The sequence below is a fragment of the Astyanax mexicanus genome, chromosome 16 (genome assembly GCF_023375975.1).
Source record: "Astyanax mexicanus isolate ESR-SI-001 chromosome 16, AstMex3_surface, whole genome shotgun sequence".
Classification (NCBI taxonomy): domain Eukaryota; kingdom Metazoa; phylum Chordata; class Actinopteri; order Characiformes; family Acestrorhamphidae; genus Astyanax; species Astyanax mexicanus.
In genome coordinates this window covers 28,906,781-28,934,098 of record NC_064423.1, presented here as the reverse complement: position 1 = coordinate 28,934,098, position 27,318 = coordinate 28,906,781, and the positions used below count along the sequence as shown (strand labels likewise).

Here is a 27,318-nt window from a genome sequence, read left to right as displayed (position 1 = left end):
TCTGTTGCGCGGGAGTTCACTGCAGTGTTATCTACACAGTCTGTATTGCTGTAGGCAGCATGGCCGGACTGGAACCACATTCTGGCCTAATTAAAGATCTTTTTGAAGGTGGTAAGACGCATGAAGAGATTTCGTGCACTGCAACGCGTTTAGTTCCTCTGAACAAGATAAAACTCTCCATCCTCAACTCCATCCAAAGCCTACAGCAATACAGACTGTGTAGATAACACTGCAGTGAACTCCCGCGCAACAGAAACCCACCAAGAATAAACAAATCACACAAATGGGTCAAGTTCAAAATCAAAATCAAATTCGGCTCCTGGTCCGTTTTTTAAATTTCCAATTTTTGTTTGGATAACCAAATAAAAATACAAAATACAAGCCGTTATTCGTTTTTTGGTATTATATTCAAAAACGAAAAAACGAAAAAACGAATTGGTTTTTCAATTTTCCGATTTTGATTCTCAATTGAATATCAAATGAACGAATGATACACGGATTGCGCACAAGACTCATTAATGTGATTCATGCAGGCCCAAACTTAGAACATAAAGGATCTGCTTGGGAACATAACTTAATGCCACCCTCTAGTGGACTTCTTTTGGGAAAAAAAAGTGATCCAGTGTCCACAGTCTGCCGTTTTGCAAGAATTATGATGATGTGCCCTCAAGAAAATTTGTTCATGTATATGTATATTTTGCTTCTGCAATTCAAGCAGCCTGAGTCCGCTACTGGTGCCACCTACCCCAGGACTCCTTCTTTTAAACCACTTGTGGAGTCCTCAACAAGTCAGATCTGTTTTGATAGCATGAGATAACCTTTCCAAATATTTGGCAGATGGTTTTAATGTTATCAGCTTTATTTGCCCATTGGCTTTCAGTAGTTTGTTTTAGTAAAAGTAAAGGTAAACTATAATTTGGATATTATATTATACTTTATTAAAAGATGAAACCACTGGGAAAACATATGTTCAACCATGTCCATAATAAAAACCTTTTTTGTGTCCTTGATGTTTTTAATGCTTTTTATTAGAACAATCAACAAAGATTATTGCTTAATCCCTACATGTTTTGTTTGTTTGTAAACTGCAAAAATTACATTTTATACAGTATAATTAAAACAAGAATTTAAAAAAGTCTATAAGTAACTGGGCTAAGCCCCAGATCTTTACATATCCTGGCAGCATATCATATCTAGCATGTTTGGATGTTATCTTAGCCCTGTTTGTGTCACTGCTTTATTACCAGTGTTGATTACTACCACAGTTTTTATGATTTATGAAATCACTTATGAGTATGAAACAAGAAAATATTTAGGTTCTGAGACCTGCCAATACGCCTATAAGGCATAACTCCACATTGTGCAGGCGTGCAGACCCTATCCTCACTCCTTTTCCAGCTGGAATTTAACCATGTTTTGCTGGGTAACTCACAAGTGAGTGCAACCAACTATGACTGGCTTAGTCTCAGGTGTTACCAGAGGCAAGGCTGCAGGTCATCCCTTTAAGCAAATTACATCCACAGACTCTTTTACGCAGAGCTCCCTGTTGAAAATATACTGTGCATAGGGGAGTGAGACATCGTTTCATGCCGTATGTAAATTATACCTTAAGTAAATCATCCTTAAAAGCTTTTGCTATACTTTACAATGTTATTAAAATTTTGTATGTTATACAATCTACATCAACTGTCTTCTTGCAACAAATCAACATATTCTCACAATTTTATTGCCTTTGCTGTCATTAACTTCAGGGTTAGATAGCATATTATAGATGGTGATTTGATGGTGTCTATTAGTGACAAGCAGATTAATACTGTAGTATTCACAGTCACAAAAATAATTGAATCAGTCAGTAAGCCTGGATACATATTAAAGTGTGTTAATGTGAATAACTGTCTAATATGTTCAACCAACTTTACTCACTATTCTTGCCATGCCTTCTTCAGCAGAAGAATACTATTTAGAAAATTACTCCAGGATGAACTAAAATAGGGCAAACTCTTAATTTTTAAACAGAGAGCAAATTGCCATGAAATTATGAAGTTACTAATGAGCTTTTTCCACACATCATTTGAATAGGTGTACCTATCCCTATATACAGCTCTGGAATACATTAAGAGACCACTTCAGTTTCTGAATCAGTTTCTTTTATTTTATTTTACGGAAAACATTTCTCATAAATTCCAAATAAAAATATTGTAATTTTTTTTTTCTTTTTTTTTTTTTTGCAGAAAATGAGAAATGTATAAAATAACAAAAAAGATGCAGAGCTTTCAGACCTCAAATAATGCAAAGAAAACAAGTTTATATTCATAAAGATTTAAGAGTTTGATATTATATAGATCAATATTGGTGGAATAACCCTGGTTATTAATCACAGTGTTAATGCATCTTGGCATGTTCTCCTCCACCAGTCTTACACACTGCTTTTGGATAACTTGGATCATTTTGGATGCCACTCCTGGTGCAAACATTCAAGCAGTTCAGCTTGGTTTGATGGCTTGTGATCATCCATCTTCCTTTTGATTATATTCCAGATGTTTTCCAAAACTTATCCTTTTTTATTGGTTTTTATTTTTTTTCCAGAGCTGTATGGTAACCACAATCACCCAAAATCAAAATGTAGGCTTTTTTCTTTGCAATTCTTTCTCCTCATGAGAAAGTCATCCCTTTTTCTGTCTGTTATCAGGCTAAAAGTAAATGTTCTCACAAATAAATACAATAAAATCTTCTCCAAATAAACTCCAAACCCGCTACACACAGGCCTGCAGCTCTATTTCACTCAGGCGTTTGGGAAGTCCACCACATGACGTCACTCTGCCTGGGCGAAAAATCTCAGGAACTGCGTCCGTTATCTTTTCTTTCCCCACCTGTATTCCGGCTAATCCCGCCTCTACTGACCTACAATTGGCTGTCGTCGTCTCATATCTAACGCTAGGATTGGCTATTGGTAAACGCTTACAATCAGGTAGCCAATCAGAGAACGGGAGGCGAAGTTGACGGAATGCAGGCGGAGAGTGAAAGATGGAGACGGGAACAACAGTAAGTTGGGAGTAAGTTTATGGAATTTAAAGCTGAAATAGAGGAGTAAAACTGAGTCTGTGGATTACTGGAGCCCCTTTTAAACCTGATCAGTTAGTAGGATTTGGACATGCAGGTCCAGGAAAAGGCTGGATAGCGTATTATGAGGTCAGTTCAACCTTTAATACTAAACTTTCTAACTTTTTTATTTCTTTCTCCACCTTTCCAGCTAACGACTTAGCATTCAAGCTAACGTTTAAGCTAACTAGTTAGCTAAATATCTGTATAAGCTTAGTTAGCTAATTATAAATCTCTTGAGTCAAAAAAGCCCATAAAACAGTAAAGATGGGTTTAAATAAGCTGGTTCAACCTGTAGTTAACTTACTTACATCCGAGCTTAACTGTAATGTAATGATAAGTAGTCAACATAGATAACCTAGCTAAGTAACTGGTCAGTTACCCCTAGTTAACCCTGCCCACATTGCAAATGAAGCAAAATTAACATAGCTAACTTTTTTATTCCAGAATTTTGAACCCTCAGATCTCCAGCTGCTACAAACCCTGCATTTATTACAGTGTAATATGCTGTAAAGAACAATAATGACTTAATACATATGATAATATTAATAATAAGAAAAATAATAAAAACAATAGTACATTTTAGTGATTTAGCATCTTTCATGCATTAAGATGCAGCACAGTCCGGTGAACAGAACACAAGTAAAATTCACAAATTTACAAAATAGAAAAAAACAAGTAAGTTAAGAAATGTAATGTACAACTGCAATAAGAGCAAATAAGATAAGGTGAGAAAGGTAAGATTACAAAAGGTTGTAGCTATAAAATACAGCTCTGGAAAAAATTAAGAGACCACCTCAGTTTCTTAATCTTAATTTGCTATTTATAGGTAAATGTTTGAGTAAAATGAACATTGTTGTTTTATTCTATAAACTACAAACAACATTTCTCCCAAATACCTAATAAACATATTGTCATTTAGAGCATCTATTTACAGAAAATGAGAAATGGCTGAAATAACAAAAAATATGTAGAGCTTTCAGACCTCAGATAATGCAAAGAGAACAAGTTCACATTCATAAAGTTTTAAAAGTTCAGAAATCAATATTTGGTGGAATAACCCTGTTTTTTAATCACAGGTTTCATTCATCTTGGCATGTTCTCCTCCACCAGTCTTACACACTGCTTTTGGATAACCTAATGCCACTCCTGGTGCAAAAATTCAAGCAGTTCAGCTTGGTTTGATGGCTTGTGATCATCCATCTTAGTCTTGATTATATTACAGAGGTTTTTAATTTGGTAAAATTAAAGATTTTTTTTAATGAATCAGTTATTAAACTATGTCTATAGAAACTGCTTTTTAAAACTATTTAGTGATGCTGTTTGTCTGCTTGTTCTGTTAATTGCATAAAAAAACGAAAAGCTGCTTCCCACTTATTATTAACTTTAAGTACTTTAAGCAGACTTTTAAGCAGAGCTTTCTGTGCTGGATTTTAACATCCCAATATTTCCCTGATGTTCATGCATTAGTGAGAGTGTCAACCTGTAAAACTCTGTATAACATAATCTAGGCAGAGGCAGATTATATAAGATTATATATATCTATACCAGAGGTAGATTTTATCAGATTATATCTGCTAGATATCATTTATTATACTTGAATCTCAGAAACACGGAATTGATTATTAATATGAGAACAGGTTGGATTACCTTTTTGAAATCATGCAGTCCTACCTAAAATAAAATCTCTTAATATTGACTTTAATTTTTTTCCCTTTTTTTTATAACATTGACATTTTGGAAGCTTTTGTCTCTGCTTTAGAAGTGATCCATAATTTATTTTTCTTCTGAACAGCGGTTTCAGAATCAGAAATGACAGCACCCAGGCCACGGGCCTTCAGAGGCTTTGAGGATTGGTAGTTTGCCCTGCAATGCCTCCTAAAGTGACCAGCCAGGGTAAGGCAGAGGACACTGCTGTGCAGGTGGCAGTGCGAGTGCGCCCGCTGCTCCCCAAAGAGCTCCTGCACAACCATGAGAGCTGCATCACCACCTACTCGGAGGACAGAAGGGTTACTCTCGGCCATGATCGCCACTTCCACTGTGACTTTGTGTTTGAGGAAAGCTCAGCTCAGGACGAGGTGTATGTGGGATGTGTCCAGCCCCTTATTGAAGCCTTTTTTCAGGGTTTCAATGCCACCGTATTTGCTTACGGGCAGACAGGTTCTGGAAAAACTTACACGATTGGGGAAGCCAACATATGTAAGTTGTTGTTTGAATTTTATTCTACCGTATTGTTACTGCACTGTCCTGTCTGTTAAATTGTCTTGTTTTTTGTATTTTTTGTATTTACTGTAGTGTTATAGTTTTATGTTTTGTGCACTTTGTATGAACACAATGGCCAAATGGTTTATTCCCAATGTCAGTTCATTGCTCTTTTCAGTCTATTATCGCATGGCCTCTGCTCTATGACTCATCCAGCAAAAGACCACAGTGTAATGCACACAATAATATACACACAAACAAATAAGGGTGTTTCAAATGGACATTTAGTAACACAACTAAAGAACCGTGTTTCTATAGCAGGTCTAAAGAGCTTTGACTTGATGTACTGTAATGGTTCTTTACCAGTCAGCAGTCCTACACACTTATACGTCTATTTTAAATGGAGCCACAAGTGGAAGCATTTATAATCTTCATTTTATAAGCTTCATTTTTATCCATGTCTCATAAAAAAATAAAGTAATTCATGTCACTCTCACATATTGCTCAATCCTGTTTGACTATAATCGCAGGCTTTTATAAGTGGAGCGTGACGTGCCTGAAGGTGTTTTATCTTATTGTTGCTTGTCTTACCCTAATAAAGTTTCTCTTTTGACAGCTATAGATTTTCAGTGCTATATCAAGGCCAGTGAGGTTTTGCCTGCTTCTCGTTAAAAACCACCCTATGAGTTCACACACATTTGGGAAGCCAGCAACACTTCCCCCGGTTCAGCTGTCTCTGCTCGAAAAGCACAGCCCCTCTTGCCATCTGAGATCGTGCTTTTTTGGCATTTGGCTGTGGAGAGCTATTGCTAACCCACTGTTGCTTTTTGGCTGCAGCCTCCTTCAGAGATGATGAACAAGGGATCATTCCCAGAGCTGTGGCTGAGATCTTCAAACTACTGGACGAGAATGACCTCAGTGACTTCTCAGTCAGAGTGTCTTACCTCGAGGTTTACAAGGAGATCTTCAGAGATCTTCTGGAGGTTGAGACGGCCAGCAAAGACATTCATATCCGGGAAGATGACAAAGGGAACATAGGTGAGGAGCTTGAGTTTTTTTTCATATGGAGGTTATTTCACTTAGAAATGTCTTTTAGAAATTTTAGAAATTGTTTTTCATTTGTAAATACAAAAATATACTCAATAAAAATTATTGTCAAAATCAAATTAGTCCAGAAAACAAACAGCTACAATAATATATGAATATTTTATTAAGGTTAATATTATTGTGCTTAATATTTTGCGTTTATACTTTAATTATTTTTTTGTAACAATCACTGAAATTCAAGAATCTGATATAGTTCATACAGTGTAAAATAGAATGACGTAGTAACAAGCATCCACTATAGGCTTAATCACTGTCAGGGAAACTGCCCCTATATCTGCCCAATAATGTTAATTTTACTCCAATATTACACACACATAGTGAATTATTCATTTTATGACATGTTGGACTCTGTAAAATCTTGTAAAAAAAATCCCTGTATGTTTCAGTATGCAACACTGAAAAATATTGCACTGTCAATGATACAAATATATCACAGTATCTAAAGACATTTACACAAAACACAATCTATATCCTATTATAATAGTAATATTTTACAATTTCTAACAAATAATAAAACTACAACAATGACATTAGTCTGTATGGCCAGCCAGACACCTACATATTATTTATTGCTTCTTCCCGGGAATACAGCCAGTTGCATTCCTTCCAGGCTCCTCACCACCAACAGCACAGGAGACAGAAGGGATCCAGTCCAAGTTGCACTGTCCACTCTGAAGGCCTTGAATAATTCTCATGTGAAAATGATCTTTCCTATTCTTTCCCATAGTTCTGTGTGGAGTGAAGGAGTGTGAAGTGGAGGGGCTCGATGAGGTGTTGAGTCTTTTAGAATCCGGGAACACGGCCCGACACACTGCAGCCACTCAGATGAATCCTTACTCCAGCCGTTCTCACACCATCTTCACTGTGCTCATGGAGCAGCGGCGCGGAGGCTTGCGGGCAACAGGAGGGAGCCTGCAGATCCTCTCCTCCAAGTTCCACTTTGTAGACCTTGCCGGATCTGAGCGCATCCTAAAAACTGGAAACGCTGGCGAGAGACTGAAGGAGAGCATTCAGATCAACAGTGGACTTCTTGCGCTGGGAAATGTGATCGGAGCACTGGGGGATCCCAAGAGGAAGGGCACACACATTCCTTATAGGGACTCCAAAATCACTAGGTATGAGATCTCATTTGGCTTAACCTTAAGGCTATTTGGGAAGAGAAAGCTGGGAATGGGGATAACTCACTTTGGGCTGCAGTTTGGACAGCTTCAGCTTTTTATATAGCTTAAGCTATCTCCTATAGTAAAGTCAGGAAGGAAATATTACAGAGATGAAGGGAAGAGATGGGTTGCAAAAACTTGTAATGACACGCGAGTTAAATCCATGAGATTTATAGGAAGAATTTATAGGATTCATTTCAGAGCAGCTTTGAAAACAAAAAAATCTTTAGGTAATCTTAATAGTAAAGGGGCTTCAGATTATTCTTTGTAGGCCTGTCATAATAAGCAACAATTTTTTTGATGATATATTGTCCAAGAAATAATTGTAATATTCAGTATTGTCATTTTAAGACTATTTCATTGCACTGATATAATGAAAATATGTTAGTGTTATAATGCATTTACTCATTGCTGTTTAAAGAACACTGACATTTTAATTATTAATAATACTTAGACACTGAAATTGAAATCAGAAATGTTGAAATAATCTCAATAAATAAAACAAATAAAATAAGAACATGCTTTATAAATAATTTAACACAATTGCTTAAGGATTTTGTGAGGTCTACAAAATGATGCTTTATTTAAAAATGCTCACATAGCATAAAAAAGATCAATTAGCATGCTTTGTTTAAGTTGTTCTACCTGATCTCTTTTTAGTACTCTTAGCTCTCTGTGTGATCTGAATGTATAATACAGTTGTTCTTTTCTCTGACTCTCAGGATCTTAAAAGACTCTCTTGGAGGCAATGCCAAAACCCTCATGATTGCCTGCATCAGTCCGTCATCTTCTGACTTTGATGAGAGCCTCAACACCCTCAATTATGCAAAACGAGCACGCAACATCCAGAACCGAGCCATGGTGAACTGTCGTGGTGAGCCTGACCGAGTTGAAGGCCTGGAGCTTCAGATTAAAGCTCTGAAGCGGGCTCTGGAGAACCGGCAGCGCTCAGAAACTCGAATCCTCGCACGTTCAGACACAGAGCGCCGCACACGGCCTCTTGAGCCGGATGTAAGTAAGCTGCAGGCGGAGAGCGCCCACTACAGGACATGCACAGACTCTGCCTACAGGCTGTTTGTGGAGCTACAGGGAGAAGGCACGCTGAACTCTGGGCAGCTGCTGCGGGTAAAGGAGTGGCTTTGTGCCGTGGAGGAGGAGCGCAGTGGACTGACCACAGCTTCAGGACTGGACAGTGGTATCGAAAGCAGTTCCACAGAGGATTCTGCCATGCTTAAAAAGGGACGAGCACTTCTAAAGGGTCAGGTGGGTCATTCAAAAGAATATTCAGTACTGCATGCTGCCACAAAGTAAGTATTTTGTTGTGTTGTGTACATAGAGATTTAACCAATAAATTAAAGTAGGATTGGGCGATGTGGTAAAAATATTGTATTACAATATTTAAATACACTATTTGACACACAATATTAATGACATTTATTTTGGCATAATTTTCAATTAAAGAAGACCCATTACACACTTTGTATTAAAATGCAGTAAGCCAGTTTTTTAAAGCAGTTATGATAGCCACAATATTATGAAAAATCTATATTGTGCATCACAATATCAAAATTCATCATGTTGCAATAAAAAAGTATTATGCCCACTCCAAAATTGTAGGAGTATTTCACCTCAATATGCTAAATGTAAGTATGTAAAGCTAGTAATTGCAAGTAATCATTTTTAAGGTATTAAAACTGGCAATAGAAAAAGGGCAATTCAAAATATGTAAACAGTAGTTCTAACTTGGATCATTTATTTTGTAATTTATAAGCACATCTCTTGTGTTTTAGGACCAAAATCATGTAAAAGACGATTGGAACAGAGAAAAGGAGGACTACATTTCCCAACTACAGGCCCAAATCCAAAAGTTAGAACAGGAAAACACAGACTTCCTCGCTGCCTTGGAAGATGCAATGGAACAGTACAAACAGCAAGTAAGAAAAATTCCTCATTTAGTTGCAATTGACATGGAGTTTAGAAAAATGTAAATGCTTATTCTGTTTCAGAGTGACAAGCTCCAAGAGCAGCAGGATCTCATCACAGAGTTACACAGTCTCCTGGCGCAACCAGGGGGGCTTGGGCTGCTGCACCTGAAAGAAAGACCCCACACAGCACCCATCAACTCAGTGCAGCAAGCAGCAGCAGGCCATTTAAACCATGTCTACAATGGAGACATAAGAGGAAGCCCTTCGCAACAGGTAAATATATTTATAAGACATTTGAAACCAACAATTGTTCTTTATACAATGTATACATTATTTGTGGTGAATGCATAAATATATACCATTAATGCCTTTTCTTGTAAAGTTGCTGTTTTAATATACTGCATATTGTAATATATTGCAAGTAGAAAACACTAACAGTCAAGTACAGATGAAGCTGTTTTCTCATGTCCTCTATCAAAATTAAAAATATATACTTTACCTTTTAATGCTAACATGCTGTGTATTCTTCGCTTTCAGATTGGCCTGGGTGCTTCCATAGATAGCTATTCATTTTCAGAGCATGTCCAGTGGGATTGTGGTCAAGGGGATCACGAGCAAGAGTCCCACAGTGGAGCAGAGGACAGAGATGGAGAAGAAACTCTCAGCAAAGGGAGCCGAGACAGACGGAAGTATGGATTAACTTTAACTTGCTTTACTTTGTTTTAATATTGAGATTGCCACCAATAATACTGTGTATTAAATACTTGGCATATTCTTCACATTTCTGGCGTGAAACAGTGTTCACAATAACACGTTAAAGCCAAGAGAGAAAAGAAGCCTACTGTGTACAGTTTATTATAGTAGCATATTCACATCATTGTAATTGACTCACAATGCAAGTCTTAACTAATCACACATAATCATTAAATTCCTAAATCAAACTGAATATTAGTCTGTATTAGATGCATTATAAAAAAAACATTGAACAGATGTACAGCCTGTGTTACCTAAGCATCTCTACATATTTATTCCTAAATTGTTCTGCTGTATTATTCATGATCCACCAATGCAAATATTGGTCATACTCAGTATAGGGTGATAGCTTTTTTTCCTGATTAAAATATCTGTATTGGGACAGTGCTAACTGTAATTACTGTAATTTTATGTACAAGCTGGTCCACAAATATTTTTGGTAGTTTAAAGGTTTTTTTTACAATGACTTTAAAAATTTTTTACTGTTTTTTTTTTTTTAGATGCATTAATACAACCTGGTCAAAGAAAGACGCACCATTTCAAGCCTTGTCTGGAAGGGCTAGAGCACCTTTGACTCAAGTGCTGGGACCAAGCCAGCCTTCAGTATTATGCAACAGGCGCACTTGTGAGTTACCATTAAAGCTTTACTTGTGATTTACTTTGTTGTTGTGTTTATTTAATCTATCAACAACAGCAGTTATATGTATTTAGAATTAGCACTTCTACATTTGTTGGTTTCCATCATCAGTATATTTCAGTGAAAAGTATTGAGTACTTTTTTACTTTTTCTTTTTAAACAGCTAACAGCAGTATAGGGGAGAGCTCAGTGCTGGAGAGCCTGAGGGGCTGTGTGATGGAACTGGGCTCAGAACGGGGGCTGTTCCTGGCCCAGCAGAAGATCAGGGAGCTCTCCATTACCATCCGCATGAAGGAGGAGCTCATCAAAGAGCTGGTGAAAACAGGTAATGGTGGTAGTAGATGTAAAAATTTGTGTATCAGTACCATACAAAAGTTAAATTCTTTTACGCACATCATAGGTGTTTATCTCAGCAATTAAAGAGATGTTTACAGTCAAAAACATCCAGATTACATTACAACAGATGCAGACAAATATAAATAAAGACAAAAAAATTAAGGAAGTAAATTAAATATTTTAAGCTGGTTAATTCACTTTTTATGAATTAATTGCTAGATCAGAGAAAAACAAAATGTGCAAAAGTGTCGGGAATGGGCTCAATAACGACAGTTAGAAAATAATCATTCCTAAATCACTGAAGTCTTTTTTTGTGTTTTTCTTTCTGTTTACTTTGTTGGTAGTAAATGTATACACTTGGTCTAGAATAGCATTTGCAGCTTTTTTTTGCTGTTTGCTTATAGTGTTTTGGGATCTTTTGGTCTGTTTGCAGGTAAAGATGCCCAGGCCATGAACAGACAGTACAGCCGGAAGGTAGCAGAGCTGGAGCAGGAGGCTGAGCAGGCCCGGGCCGAGCTCATTGAGGCCCAGAAACAGCTGCAGGACCTGGAGGTGCAAGGCAGCCGTGATGCTGCTGACCGCACCAAAGCACAGGAGTGCAGGAGGAAAATCGCTGCCGCACAGAGCAAAGTGCAGGTCAGCCTTTCATGTGTGCCAGTGTTTACTTTGCCACTGGCTATTGACTGGAAGGGTGTTTTAGTAAAGAACAGCTGGTGTGAGCATTAAATGCTTATTTGAATTCAACGTGTTGAAACCCATATTTGTTTGAGCTATGAGAATCACTGCGAGTCCTCCAAAGCTCTGTTAGAAGTAGTCAAAGTTCTGTTCGGATTGGATTTGTTTTACCAATGAGATGGGGTAATGTTTTTTTACCACAGGACTTCAGTAAAATTTATGACCAAATTGAAGGGGATAAGTTACAAGTCTGCATAAATGAGATGGTTGTGACTTCTTGATTTACACACTGATGCCAATATTATAACCCACTTATTATTATTATTATTATTATTATTATTATAACAATGAGATTTTAGTTTGAAAATTGGCAGCTACATGTTTATGACACATAGGTTATAGGCTACATTACTCAAAGACTTGCCTAAAGCTGCTAAACGTCAACAGGATGTCCAATAATAATTACTTTACCCAACCTCCCTAGATAAAACTAATCCCATCGGAAAAAGATTTAAGATTATCGAACCCCGGGGCTCCAAGTGGTCCAGTTGGCTACTTGCTACCACTATGATCAGAAGTGTGCCGGTTTAAATCCAGTTTATGTAGTTTTTATATCGTAACCGAATCACAGCGTTTTCCTCCGACCGCACTGTGATGCTCGGCAATGCTGCATCAGCAGCAGTTTGAAAAGAGGCGGAGTCTGAGTTCACATGTGTTGGAGGAGACGTGCTAGTCTTCACCCTCCTGGTGTTGGGGCATCACTAGTGATAAGAGGAGTCCTAATTGAGTAATTGGCTGTGTAAATTAAAAATATAAATGGTGGAAATTAATAAAAAAATATAATCAAACCAAAGAACACACAATTGCTCATTGTTTTATATAAATATATACTTCAGTGCAGTGACCTGAACTTCTGGTCTGTGTCGTATGTTTGCAGGTGTTGAAGCAGAGACAGCGGGACACTGCGCAGCTGGCTTCACTGTCAGTGCAGAGCGAGCGACGTGTGCAGGAGCTGGAGAGGAGCGTGCAGAGCCTGCGGCAGCAACAGGACCAGCTGCACCGACGCCTGCGAGAGGAGAGTCAACAGAAGAGGAGGTTGGAGAGTGAGATGCAGCGGGGGAAACACAGAGTCAAGGTGAGCACAAGCTTCAGGACTCTGCCTACGCTGTTTTAAATGTTGTTATAATAAATTCTTATACTCCAAAATTAATACAGTTAAATTTACACTTTGGTGATTATAGCATCAAAATGTAACATTTATATTACTGTAAATAAATACAAATTCATTGTGTTCATTTGTGAAATCTGTTAAGGAGCTGGAGATAAAGAATGAGCAACAGCAGAAGATCCTGCGGATTAAAACAGAGGAAATTGCTGCCTTCCAGAGGCAGAGGAGAAGTGGCAGTAATGGTTCAGTCGTCTCACTCGAGGAGCAGCAGGTACAGTCCTGGAGAAGAATACCAGAGACATGAAATATGTTAACATGCCTTGTATTTTGTTGCTGATTACGACACGCCAAGTCTGACAGCTGCTGTTTTTCTCTGTGGTTTCTATGCTTTATAATTGGTAGACTGGGTATTTGTTGCTTGGGGGCATCTTATGACTTGTTTCTGCAGGTTGTAAGATCACACCCTGCACCTGTATTCCCTTGTGACCTGGTATTTGGGTTTTATATAAAGGTGTTGTGGTGAACATGTTTTATTATGTTTCAAAATGTAAACTTCTGCTACACTAGTGGAGAACTGCACATCAAAATGAAACTAAGATTTCATTCTGTTCACCTGTTCTCAAGAGCTCTCAAGAGAACTGTTTCTGATCACTTTTTTTTCCTTCTGTGCAGAAAATTGAAGAGCAAAAACGCTGGCTGGATGAGGAGATGGAGAAGGTTCTGGAACAGAGGAGAAGTCTGGATGACCTGGAGGGGGAGCTGAATAAGAGAGAAGATATCCTGGCAAAAAAAGAGGCGTTGCTGGTAGAGCGCAGTGGCCTAGAGACCAAACGACTCCGCTCTAGCCAGGTCTGTGTGACCAGTACTGTCCAGCATTGTTTTATAATATTTATTGTGTATAAAAGATTGCTTTTATTCACATTGCAGTTGCTGTAATTGTACAAAATCCACACTTATTTCCAACCAAAGAACTTGTTCTTTTCTGAGGGTGTTTTCACACCTGTAGTTTGTTTCTGCTGATTCAAATCGGTTAATGAGTTTAGAAACTTGGAGCATTTTCCAGTTGGACAGGAAAAATCCACCAAAATGCATCACAACAAACTAGATCTAGAAAATGAATAGAGGAAGAAGGTCCTGTGTTCTGGATTAGTACATATTTCTGAGCAGTCTTAACAGCAGAGATTGCATTTGTTCATAGGTGTGGTAATTATTCAAGGTTATACTGCGCCTTCAGAGACATTTAACTCAAACATGCAGAGTACCCCTGAAGGTGGATCAGATTGAGGTCAGATCATGTTCTCACCACAAGGGAAGTTTTTTCTCAACACCCATTGTTCAGTTGTTTGGGTCTGTCCAAATGAAATGAAAACGCCCAGAGTGTTCAGTCTGACAATTGCATTGACCATTTATCAATACAGTTATATGTCTAAAACATGCTTGTGTGTGGACAAATGATGTACTATCTGATGGACAAACACATTCTTGTCCTTGACAGGCTCTGAGTAAAGACCTGGTGACGTTGACGAGTCGCATTGAAACTCTGGAGCAAGAACTGAGTGAGAGGAACGGTCAGCTCCGCAGCAGCAGCGCCCAAGACTCACAGCAGATCCGGCAGGAGATCTCTAACCTCCGGCAAGAGAAAGAACAACTCCTCAAACAGAGAGTAGAGCTGGATGACAAACTGCGCCAGGGCAACCTGCTGTCTCCTGAGGTGGGTTTGAAGCACAGGTGGTCACACAGACAGAATTACATCCTTTTTTTTTTCTTGATTGATGGAGTACTTTTTTTTTTATCTGTGATGGAGCATTAGAGTGCTACATTAGCGCAAACCACTGGAGAGAACATAAAGATAATTGCATATTGTCACTGTCATGCCAAGAACTTGCTTTTACTTTTTGGCATAATGTAAATCCGGCCATGATTCTGTGCAGTATTCTTAATATTAAAGTTAGTTGTACTTATTATATTCTAACTTTTAGGAGGAGCGCACCCTGTTTCAGCTGGACGAGGCCATAGAAGCACTGGACGCTGCCATTGAGTACAAGAATGAGGCAATCACACAAAGGCAGAGGCAGCTGAGGGCATCAGGGAGCATGCTGACACAGTGGGAAATGAACCTGATGGCCAAGCTCACTTACCTCTCCGCCTACGAAACCCGTGCCCTGCTCTGCAAGTACTTTGATAAGGTCTGTTTGTCCAGTATGTTACTGGTCCTCACTTAAATTAAATGGCGCCAGTGGTGTAAGAAACTCTGGTTTTGAGTATTGTTTTGTGTGTGTTTTTGTGGGAAGGTGGTGTCCCTACGTGAGGAGGAGCGGAGGCTGCAGATGGCTCTGGCGGAGCTGGAGATGCGAGCAGGGGAGCAGCAGCAGCTGGTGCAGTGGTTGGAGGCAGCTCTGGAGCGGCAGCAGCTGGACACAGACCGGAGACTCACGCAGCAGCAGAAAGAACATGAAAGGAATGTGCAGCTCCTGTTGCAGCAGTGCAGAGGTAGGACAGCGTAACTTGTAAAGAACTAGAAACAACAGAGTTAGTTAGCACAGCTGATTAGCTAGCTTGATTTAGAAGAAAATTAATAAATAAAAATCTTGCCTCATCAGTCTTTGTCTTATTTATGTAAATTACAAAAATGTTTGCACAAAAATCCTGTATCCTTACAATAGTTATATTTTTGCAGATCAAATGGATGAAGGCCTTGCAGGACGACAGAGGCAGTATGAGGGCCTGATCCACAACCTCAGCAAAGAGCTTAACATGTGCAAAGCAGCCAATCAAGAGCTTAGCTTCAAAATAAGGGACATGTGTGGACCAATGGGCCAAGCTGGAGATCAGAGCAAAGGTGAGTGGTTAGATTAGATTAGAGTGGCACTGACTGCGATTTAGAATAATGTCATTGTCATATAAAAAAAAAATTCGATCTGCAATGTGAAAACTTTTACAGAAGAAGAAGAACTGTCTGTCAGACTATCAGACATTAGATATGTCAAAAAGTGGAGAGACCAGGTTTGTATTTCAATGACAAAATTATATCTTAATATATGTAATATTCCTCATACTTTTCTAATGCATTATCACTCAGTTTGTATTGTCCTTGTATCATTTTTATTACATTTTATTTACAGAACTTCCTTTTAATCAGCTGAATCATTTGACTTTTAGGTGCAGCAGACAGAATTCCAAGTCGAGGAGACGGCGTTAAATGTCCCCCAGAAGCGGACAGAGTTCAAAAATCCAGAGAGGAAATGCGGGAGTTAGTGCATGCACCCCTTCCCCCCACATGGAGGCGCTCTTCACTACCAACAGAGGACCAGCATGGCATGGAGGAGCTTCTACAAAGGGCAGCATGTGAGATTCCTGCCAACCGGATCGTTCAGCCCAGTATGAACACTGCACACTGGATTGGGGCTCCCTCGTTGCCTCTCAATAAACCACGGAGAGAATTCAGGAGATCAAGCCTAAACACAGGACCAATTGGATCAAATTCTTCAATTATTGATGTTCGGAAAAACCCAGTATAGGAAGTTCATCTTTTGGACATTATACATTTTTACTATTGCTTATTGACTCTGCATTTTTAGTGCTAAATTACATGAAACAACACATATTGAGATATTGTTTCATGCTTACATTTTATGTACAGTATAGTAGCACTTTTTTGGAGTGTCACACTTCTTTGACAAATTTTGTATTTTGATGTACCCCTTCTTGGATATGAGTAAACATCCTATGACTATTTTTGTATATTGAAAAATATATGTATAATAAGATGTTTAACATGTTTCAAGTTAGTTTGGAATTAGAATAAACTGGTTTTTACTTTACAGTTTATGTTCATAAGCATAATAAGCAATTTCTCATATCATATCATTCAACTATTATTCAACAGACCAGTGTCCTATTTCTCTGTAATTTTCTATGAAAATGTAATTACTTTTTTCATTCAAAAAATAATGGTAGCATCATGTTGGATCTAGCATTTTTCATTTGGCTGATAAAAGGGCTAGGAATGTGTTAAACTTTTTTTATTGTTTTTTAAAAACAAAACCTATTTCATGTATAACATATCATTGCTGTAAAACAAACCCCTTTTATCTCTTTTGCTTTTTTATGTTCACAGTCTGGCAGTTCTTTAAATTGTCATTAATTGTCTTACATTGTGATTCTCACAATGGGTGTACCAATACAAATGCTCCACAGTTACTTGGAATATTTATTTTATATTGACATCTATTGAAAAATTAGAGTTTTCAGTCTCTATTAAAATTGTCATTTTTAAGATTGATTCTATTTTGTAGGCGAACAGTGACAAAATGTAATTGTTTAAGTACATTTTGTGTAAAGTACCACTCTTACCTATCACACTACAGCCTCTGTCAGTGTAAAAAAAGCATGGAGTTGGTGGACAAAGTAGGTTGACTGGTGCTGTAGCGTCATATTACAGGATTTTACACAAACATAACTTGGGTTATGCAGTGTTGGAACGTGGGGAGAAGTCATGTGCTGCTTCACCAACAACTAAGAACCTTGCTGTATAATGTGTCAGAGGAAGCAGATCCTGAAGGATAAAAGTCCTCTGCAGCTATGGCTCTTGTCTTGTTTGTTACTTTGCACAAGATTGTGTAATTTTTTCAATATCAAACTTCAATAGATAAAAACCTGCCCATAAAAGACATAAAATAGTCAAATAGTCTCAATGTATAAAATCAAACCCCAACTATGCAATGTACAAAAAGTCTTAATGGATGAAGTCCCTTTGGGCAAAACAAGCCCTGCCCATATACAGCTCTGGAAAAAAAGAGATCACTGAAAAGTTTCTTTGATTTTACCAAATTGAAAACCTCTTATATAATCAAGAGGAAGATGGATGATCACAAGCCATCAGACCAAGCTGAACTGCAGCTAAAAGCAGTAAGACTGGTGAAAAACAGGTTTACTCCACCAAATATTGATTTCTGAATTCTTAAAACTTTATGAATATGAACTTGTTTTCTTTGCATTATTCGAGGTCTGAAAGTTTCTTTTTTTTTGTTATTTCAGCTATTTCTCATTTTTTGTAAATAGGTGCTCAATTTGACAATATTTTTATTTGGAATTTGGAAGAATTGTTGTCCGTAGTTTATAGAATAAAAAACGTTTATTTTACTCAAACATATACATATAAATAGCAAAATCAGAGAAACTGATTCAGAACGTGAAGTGGACTCCTAATTTTTTGCCGGAGCTGTATGATCCAACCAATCCCAGTGGAGAGAATCCATCCCGGTCCACACAAGATCTAAGATCCAAACAATAAAATTTAATAAAATTAAACCCCGCCCATACAGTATTAAGCGTCCCTTCTGGACCAGAGCCATAGAGACATCTTTCTACGGCTCTGTTCTGGACGAAACATGCCCTGTCTGATGGAACCAATGAACAAGTTCTAGCCCCGCCCACAGAACTTCCAACCAATCTGCATGAAGAAAATCCAACCAATCCCAATGCAGAAGACCCCAGCCCCGCCCATACAAGGTCCGACCACATTCAAGTCTTCCTCATGCAAGAAGACAAAGTTAACAAGTTAAAATGGTTCAGGACAAAGTACTGCCCATACAGTACCCCACCAATCACAATTAAATAAAACTAAAACCTTTCTCAAAAAAAAAAAAAATCGAGCCAGCCAGGAGTCGAACCTAGAATCTTCTGATCCGTAGTCAGACGCGTTATCCATTGCGCCACTGGCCCATGAAGCTACTGCATCGACACACTGGTTCATGAATCTACGTTGTACATTCGAGAAACACCATATATTAAACACATTGCTAAACTTAATCACGTTGTATTTATTTGTTTTAGTAAACTTCACGTTAGTTGTTAATATGTCTGAACTGCCGTCGTGAGGTGTTTTTCACAGATATTTTAGGTAGTTAACGTCAAACGTAAGTATGTTCAGTTCGTTTCATCAGCTAGTGTTGCGACTGTTTCACCAGCAGCTGAACTACAGCTAGTCTAGGTTAGTAGGTAACGTTAGATTGAGCAACCTTACAGTTTAAATACAATGAACCAATTTCTTGTGACATTTTAATAGTGTAGTACCAAATTATTGTGTTAGCTACTAGTTTTACAAGCTGTTCCTGTGCTCCTGAATCAAACTAGCTAACTACTACTTATGTCATGAATTTTAAGTCTGTTACTTACGTTTGCACAATCAGGCAAACATATAAGTTACTAGCTACAATTGTTTTAATAGTTTTAGCCTAAAATAACAAGTAGTGATAGCGTAACTCACTGATAAACAAATGAGTGTTGAAAAAAAAAAAATAATATATATATATATATATATATATATATATATATATATATATATATATATATATATATATATATATATATATAAAACACTCCGAGCCCTTAAGGTGAAAAACCAAAAGGGGGTTGGCCACAACTTATTAAAGCGTGCGAAACAGACCAGCCTGGGGACACATTTTTAAGATGTGGACATTTAAGTCATCGCCACCACTTAATTATCTAATTAGGATCTTGTTCCCACGCCTTATATCGTGGCCACACATTATTATTTTTTACATGATGCGCCCTTAGGGCCATTGTACATTTCAGACATCAGCTTTGAAATGTCTGAAGTATTACATTTTACCAGTAAAACTCCTATGCAAGATCACTGTAATGTAGTTTTAACTTGTATAAACTCTTAATTACAGGTATCAGCTATAAATTGTGTACTAGTAATAAAGATCTACAGAGTAAATTCATTGCTCATCTTATTAGGACATTTTGACATATGTTATCACTTGATTTTGATGAAATGTCTCACTAATCTAAATGATTTATAATTACATTTGCATGTGACTGACAAGGAACTGAGCATACATGTGTTGGGAGACATGCAATTCTAATTCTAAAACTTTTGAATTAAACTCTTAACAAATATAAAACCATAAACGACATGAATTGTGATCTAAAACCTTTTTATAATTATACAACCTCATATTGTTAGGCAAGATCTTAGCCTTGTTCCTCTACAGGGGAAATGCTCTTTAGCTCTTTACTAAAAACATGTTTTAAAAAAAGAACTAAATAAAGGCACCCCTGCTCTTCTATTAAACAAATACCAGAGACTGTCTTAACATCTTTCCATTCCAGATCATGAAATCTTTTGTCACCAAGTTTCTTTGTAAAGTTTTTTAAAAGTGAAAAAAAAAAAACTGCAGTAAAAATTATGTACTTTGTGTTGTGATCTAACTTCTGAATGTTCAATGTAAACAAACATACACCAAACAATGCTTTATGATGTTAGGCCACTTCTTCTTTTTTTTTTAATTTAAACCTTTATTTTACCAGGCAAATCTAACTTCTAACAAACAATGCCACTCAATCTTCTACCCAACATTGTATTAATAGTAAGCTTCACAACCAATAAATATATATACGGTGGTCCAGGATTTAGTACAGACTGTGAATTTGTCATATAAACTACTTTTTAATGTGGACATGAAAATAAATTAAGCAACGATTGTAAAGATTCTACGCAAAAGAACACAGCAATCATTTAGAGCCTGTGTCCAGTGCATGAACATTTTTCATCTGGACAGACAGGTAATCAAATGTCACACAGTGGTCTTGCAATTTTAACAACATGCAGAGGACGTGGATCATAGCACCAGCATAATCCTCATCATTAGAAATAAACAGTCTGAAGTGGTAAATCAGATATTGAAGAGGTTCAGGGATTCTGGGAAGTTATGAGGAAGGGTTGTGTGTTGATGGGGCAGCACTGCTGGATTTAGATGTATCACCCTGGACTGCAGTTTTGGATGACTGATTCTGTGTTTCTGTGGGCACACAATACAACAAAGACAAATATATGAAACTGTGTAGAGGTACAAAATACAACATATTTTGTCAAATACCAAACAGTGTTAGGTGTAGGATCTTGTCATTCTCATGTAGTTAAAAGATAAGTGAGAGAGAGAGAGAGAGAGACAGTAGAGCACAGGGGAAGGAACTGGCTGTGCCCCATGCATAACCATGGTTGGTAAATGCAGGATTTTGTCATCATTATATAATCATTATATAACTTACAGTGTACTGTACTTAAAATAAAATAAATAAATAAACATGGTAGTATGTAGGTAAATATTTCTATCTATCTACCAGAAAATGTAAAATATGGCAACATTTCAGGAGCGTTTATTGAATAATTTCATCTATTTGTTTAAGCTTACTAAAAAGAAATAAATCATGACGAGTCATCATTCTTACCTGTCTGAGGCTGATTTTCTAGCTGTGCCTCTGGCTGGTCCACCCACAGCTGATGTTTTGGATTGTTTGGAAACTTTCTGCTCAGTCCACAGCTTAGGCATCGTATAACAGTCACACACTGCCTTCTGCGACTCCCTGATATGTTCAGATGAGACAAATCCATGTAGGTATATTTTATCAAACCAACCCATTATTTTTTTATACATTACAAAAAAACTTGAGATAAATCACTGCCGGGATCAGCAGAAAGGAGAGGAGCAGAACATACTCTGTCTGGCAGTTGATGTAACTCCAGGAATCAGTAGAGAGCAGCATCTCTTACATAAGGTTCTTTTCACTGAGGGATCTCTGTAAGAAGGCACAGTACATCTTATACAAGCATCACAAGAGTTTCCAATGAATTACTGTTTTACAATAAACAACCCTGGGAGAATTTTTGCTTAGCTGGTTAATTTAAGTAATTCCCAGTCTAGCTATTGAACAACATAGGTTGTTTTGATGTGTTTTACCTGTTCAACCAGCAAGAACAGCCTATCCAGTGGACCATCAGAGTATCTTTATAGTCAGTTTATTAACCCATAAGAGAGGAGATAAATTCGCATTCATGGATTTTTCTTACTATTTTTGCCATATGACTGTAAAAATTTGGGTCACAATCATGATGTAATAAAGAGCAGAACAAATATTTATTATTAAAGTATTTGAATTGTTAAAATGATTGAAAAAAGCAGTAGAAGCCAAAGAAGGAGCTAGTTTTATCTCAAGCACTAACCCAACATTCCTACATTCTATAAATATAGTCAGATGGATGAACTACACAGATTCAAACAGTGTTATGTTGTGATGCTCTCAGGATGTTCAGTCTGTGTCACTTAGAGACTTACTGAATTAAAATGAAGGAACTCTACACAACTTTTTAAGGGTTTGTAACATGTCACCGTGGGCTCCTCTGGGTTAAAATCATTACCTGCATTACCTCCATTAAATTAAACTGTGTGTAGAAGTGACTGATACTCACTGTCTCAGCACCAGTCGTCTGGCTATTGTTTTTTGGGTGAAGCAGTAGAACCTCGCCAGTTCAATATTTTCTGGGTTTTGGGCTAAAACACAGTGAGCAGCCTGTATTTCAAATGTGGAAAAACGAGATTAGTTATTTAATTTAGCTATTTAGCTTAAGAAAGTTGAGTTTTCTCATCAGGTTACTTACTTGATAGAGGAAGTTCAGCCTCTGGAAAGCCTCTTTATCTTTTATTCCCGCCATGTGTCCAACACTATATTCTAGAGCCTTAATAATCCTTACTGGGAGAGTTTTAGACCAAACTCGACATACGTACACTCACGCTTGTGTTTACTCTCCTTTTCCTCGTTGTTTCTGGCAGACAGCAGCAATTAGTCGCACATCGCCACCTTTCTGTGGGAACTAGCAGTGGAGCGGTAAGATTCTTCTTGGTTAAAGCAGTGCTTCTGAAACTTCTAGACGCTGTGCAAACCCTTGATATAAATCATATAAACCCTCCAGGCACAGCCTACAAAAAACACAGGTCCTCTCTTTTTTCCAACACATTTTTCTCCAAAACTTTACAGATTGTTTAGAGTTAGCTTGCTGTTGCAATCTGCGAGCTAGCTAAGTCAGTACAGGATTCCTACCGAGATATTTCAGGAAGCTTGAGACAGAGGAAAACTGTGAAGTAATCTATGGTGAGTATATAGCATACCCTTGATCCCTATAGATAAATTATTCAGCACTTAAAAAATAGTGAATTATTTGGGAGCATTGTAATTGGTTTAGCATATTGTGTGGCTCTCCACAGGGTTATGTTGTAGGCCAGATGCTATTTCTGTAGAGAGTAAAGAACTTAACCCAAAAAAACCCATAATGACATAAATGTGTGTCAAAGACCATTTAAAAGCTTTGTAAAGTTCTTTGCAGCACTCTGCCCTTTATTTTGAGTCATTAAGTTCTTTATTGACATAAGAACAGTGTGTGAATCTGTTCATCTTATTTACAGGATACACAAGTGATTAAACTAAACTGGATTATGTATTATTTGCTTCTACGTGTATGTTCCAATCATTCAAATTCTTTGTTCTGACCTTATTTCTATAACAAAATGTTAATATTTATGAAATAGTTGTCATTTTATGTTACTTTGTGATTTTTTCTTTAAATATTTAGTCATGTGCCCACAATAAGAAAAACATAAATGAGCTGCTCACTGAATGTATCTTTTTTCATTTTGAAATTGGTGTCAATGTATAGAAATGAGTCTGGGTTCTTATAGGTGTGGGTGTTTATACAGGGTCTAATGGGTTAAGCACTTAATACACACCAATATAGGTTAACGTTACTAAAATTCACGTGGAAACTTTATAGCGTTAGATTTCAGTCCTCGACATTTTTGTGTATGCTGCCATCTGGTTATTAAAATCCTATATTCAAAAGAGAACGATGAATTTTTAGCTAAACAACCGAACTCGTGTTTATTATAATCAAACGTTAATTCACAGATAAGTGCAGTGTCCCCGAGAGGTAAAACAATGATGGCCCGTACGGGGATCGAACCCGCGACCTTGGCGTTATTAGCACCACGCTCTAACCAACTGAGCTAACCGGCCAAACTGTGACACTTCTATTTGTCACTTCACCTCAAAAAACAAAAAATCCCTATCAATCTTCATGAATCTTCTCTACATGGACAGAAGTATTGGAACACAGTTGCACATAATGAAGCGTCATCATGCAGCATGCCTTACAAACATTATAGAAAGAATGGGCGAGTCTAGAGCTCTCTAAATTTCAGCGTGGTGCTGCAATCAGCCACCAGAGCAACAGGTTGGTGTGGAATTAACAAACTAAGTATGGAATCCCATTTCCACCATATAAATAAAACATATTTTTTTCATTATTAAGTACATTGCTTCAATGAGTCATTATTGTGATATACTAGGATATACTATAGATAGCAAGATAGTGGCACAATCGACCAAAGAAACCCACAAATTTGAGTATTTTCCTCGTAATGATAACCATTATATTACTACAGTGTAATTTCAATGTTTTATAGTAATGGTAAAAACAGTTCAACTAACTTTCCAGTTCCACCTTGAATGGTGCAACAGATAACAGAGGCTGCAGTATTTAATGTGAAAAGGAACAATAAAATAAAAGCCAATTGCTCCCCATTACATGAAATAAGGAATGCACAATAATTAAGAAATAATAATAAATTACTGCATCACCTGCCCCCTTTTCGAAGACATACCATGAACGTTTTCAACAAATTAAAAAGTAATCTACCTTCTGAACTCACATGTCAACAGACTCTGTAATAAGTATAAATTATGGGAGGAAGTTCGGCCAAATTTGCATCAAGTAACATTTAGCTGTGCTCATTAATTAACACTAGGTATAACTACAAAGGGAACACCAATTTACTGCTCACAGATTTAAAATGTTATGTAATGAGAAACTCTCTGTAGGTGCCCCAAAACTTTAGTCTAAATAGTACATACAGGTGTACACACAATTGTTTTTTCTGTTGACACCATACATTCCCTTCTTGCATTTCTCCATATTCTTAAAATTTCAGTCTATTTTTGATGATAGATGTCGACTTTTGACTTGACACATAGGCCTACCTGAAGGTCCCGTACACACACTGTAGGCCAAGAATGTTTTTTTAAGCATCCGCTCCAGTCGCGTGGAAGCTTCTCAGCAGTATGCAGGTCAGGGTCAAAACATAGGACACTAAAGAATGTTCTCCTTTATATTTTTCAACTGCAGCAAAGACACACATGGCCCATCAACCTGTATCTAAACTTTACTTACAAAGAATCCAAAGGTAGTTGTGTGTGTTTTTGGTGAGGAGGTAAAAGGGTGCTGGCCCGTACGGGGATCGAACCCGCGACCTTGGCGTTATTAGCACCACGCTCTAACCAACTGAGCTACCCGGCCAAGCTGTCTGCACGGAAAAGGCAATTCTAGGAAAAAATGCAATACAGTGACCTGATTTCGTTTTTACAGTAATGTCCTACTTACAATAATGGCCAAACAATGTGAGACCCCTGCAGAAAACATTGAAAAACATTTTTGCAATTACAAAAGCTTTAAAATACATGTTCATATGTATCTATTGTTTGCAATGTAACAACTCAGATTATAAAATAGTCTCTAAATATTAGGTGTAAACCTTTTTTACTTACTTAAAGCTAATTAAGTTTTACATAAAATAGGTATTCTTTAGTTTGAGATTGACAGCTTTAAAGCTCATAATACCAAGCACACAGTCAGGGGCATCCACTGATTGTTAAACAACCCTTATTACAATGATACAATAATGCAAACAGTATTGCTTTACTCATAAAAGTTCATTGACATATAGAAAGTTTTCTTTACATTTATTTAGAAAAAACACCTTTATAAAGCAAGCAATAAACTAAAAGGAATTCTCCCTGTCGGGGAATTGAACCCCAGTCTCCCACATGACAAGTGGGGATACTCACCACTATACTAACGAGGAATGAGAGTTCAACTTGCCATGTACCCGTACAGTCTATCACCAAGATTAATCACATTTCCCTCCTGCTGAGAAAGCCTGATTTACAGCTGATTTACTATTTTTAGATCATGTAACCTAATAACATAAAATACCACCTGCTCTTGGAGAACTGCTGCCTTGCATTGCAACTCAATGTACAGTTAAAGCAGGCATGAGAACATTAAATTTGCTGCAGGCCTGTTGACAGACACATTTAGTAAGTGTAATTAAAAAAACAAAAAATAAATACAATAACACTGTCAAAAAATGTATAAAAGATACTCTAAAATGACTTCACTTACATTTAATCCAACGGTAGTTGTGTGTGTTTGGCGTGAGGGGGTAAAAGGCTGCTGGCCCGTACGGGGATCGAACCCGCGACCTTGGCGTTATTAGCACCACGCTCTAACCAACTGAGCTAACCGGCCAAACTGTCTACATGGAAAGGGCAACTTCAGGAAAAAAAAATAACTGCAATACGGTGACTTGATTCAGTTCATATGTATCTATTGTTTGCATTATAACAACACCAATTCTAAAATAGTATTTAAGTATGTAAACATAATTTTATTTAAAGCTAATTAAGTTTTACATAAAATAAGTTTTCTTCTACAGAGATTGACAGCTTTAGAGTTCATAATACCAAGCACACAGTCAGGGGCATCCACTGATTGTTAAACAACCGTAAAACATATTTGAAATTTTGAATCCAACCATATAGCTGTGTGTGTTTCAGACGAGAGGGGAAAAAGCTGCTGGCCCGTACGGGGATCGAACCCGCGACCTTGGCGTTATTAGCACCACGCTCTAACCAACTGAGCTAACCGGCCAAGCTGCTTGTAAAAAAAAAAAAAGGCAACTACAGGAAAGAATATAACTGCAATACAGTAACTCGATTCAGTTTTACAATGCTGTCCTACTTACAGCCATGGCCAAACAATGTGGGAGCCCTGCAGAAACATTGCAGAACATTGTTCCAATTACAAAAGCTTAAAGATACATGTTCATGTGTATCTGTTATTTGCATTGTAACAGCACCAATTATAAAATAGTCTCTAAATATTAGGTGTACATACTTTTTTTTTACTTAAAGCTAATTAAGTTTAGCATAAAATAAGTTTATTTCACAGTTTGAGACTGACAGCTATAGAGTTCATAATACCAAGCACACCGTCAGAGGCATTTAATGATTGTTAATATTTGGAATTTTGTTATTGTCCTCTACCAGTATTAAAACAGTCCAAAAAGTAACCAGTGCAACCTGTTGGACAATGCCAACATTATTGCTTTACTCATAAAACAAGTTAATGGACATACAGCAAGTTTTCTTCAGCTCATTTACTGTTTTTAGATCACAAAACCTAATAACATAAAATACCCCCTGCTCATGGTGCACTGTTGCCATGCAGGTGTGAGATCAGATGAGACTAACAGTAAAGTAGCTGCAGGCCTGTGGACA

The 27,318-nt window shown here is 37.4% G+C and overlaps 2 protein-coding genes and 1 non-coding gene across 4 annotated transcripts; 1 reads left to right on the top strand and 2 right to left on the bottom strand.

The window, feature by feature from the left end:
* The first annotated feature begins 2,965 nt into the window (after nucleotides 1-2,965).
* Nucleotides 2,966-17,262, top strand: kif7 (kinesin family member 7). Of its 2 annotated transcripts, none has more exons than XM_007246153.4 (19): nucleotides 2,966-3,042; nucleotides 4,895-5,298; nucleotides 6,139-6,339; nucleotides 7,136-7,523; nucleotides 8,291-8,831; nucleotides 9,359-9,502; nucleotides 9,575-9,766; nucleotides 10,031-10,182; nucleotides 10,747-10,871; nucleotides 11,047-11,208; nucleotides 11,653-11,855; nucleotides 12,832-13,029; nucleotides 13,208-13,333; nucleotides 13,735-13,911; nucleotides 14,558-14,773; nucleotides 15,042-15,248; nucleotides 15,354-15,552; nucleotides 15,740-15,901; nucleotides 16,222-17,262. In XM_007246153.4, the coding sequence occupies exons 2-19, from the start codon at nucleotides 4,971-4,973 to the stop codon at nucleotides 16,578-16,580; spliced, it is 4,080 nt and encodes a 1,359-aa protein (XP_007246215.3). In that variant the 5' UTR covers nucleotides 2,966-3,042; nucleotides 4,895-4,970; the 3' UTR covers nucleotides 16,581-17,262. The 2 variants fall into 2 exon arrangements, with proteins under 2 accessions (XP_007246215.3, XP_007246214.3); XM_007246152.4 differs by having other exon boundaries at nucleotides 3,000-3,189.
* Nucleotides 17,263-18,713: 1,451 nt separating this feature from the next.
* Nucleotides 18,714-18,786, bottom strand: trnar-acg (transfer RNA arginine (anticodon ACG)). Its single transcript has one exon. It is a non-coding gene; the product is annotated as a tRNA-Arg (tRNA).
* Nucleotides 18,787-20,338: 1,552 nt separating this feature from the next.
* LOC103021828 (ribonuclease P 21 subunit) lies at nucleotides 20,339-23,054 on the bottom strand. Its single transcript, XM_007246154.4, has 5 exons — nucleotides 22,529-23,054; nucleotides 22,340-22,440; nucleotides 21,590-21,669; nucleotides 21,322-21,456; nucleotides 20,339-20,891 (listed from the first exon to the last, which is right to left on the bottom strand). The coding sequence occupies exons 1-5, from the start codon at nucleotides 22,580-22,582 to the stop codon at nucleotides 20,800-20,802; spliced, it is 462 nt and encodes a 153-aa protein (XP_007246216.1). The 5' UTR covers nucleotides 22,583-23,054; the 3' UTR covers nucleotides 20,339-20,799.
* Nucleotides 23,055-27,318: the final 4,264 nt, after the last annotated feature.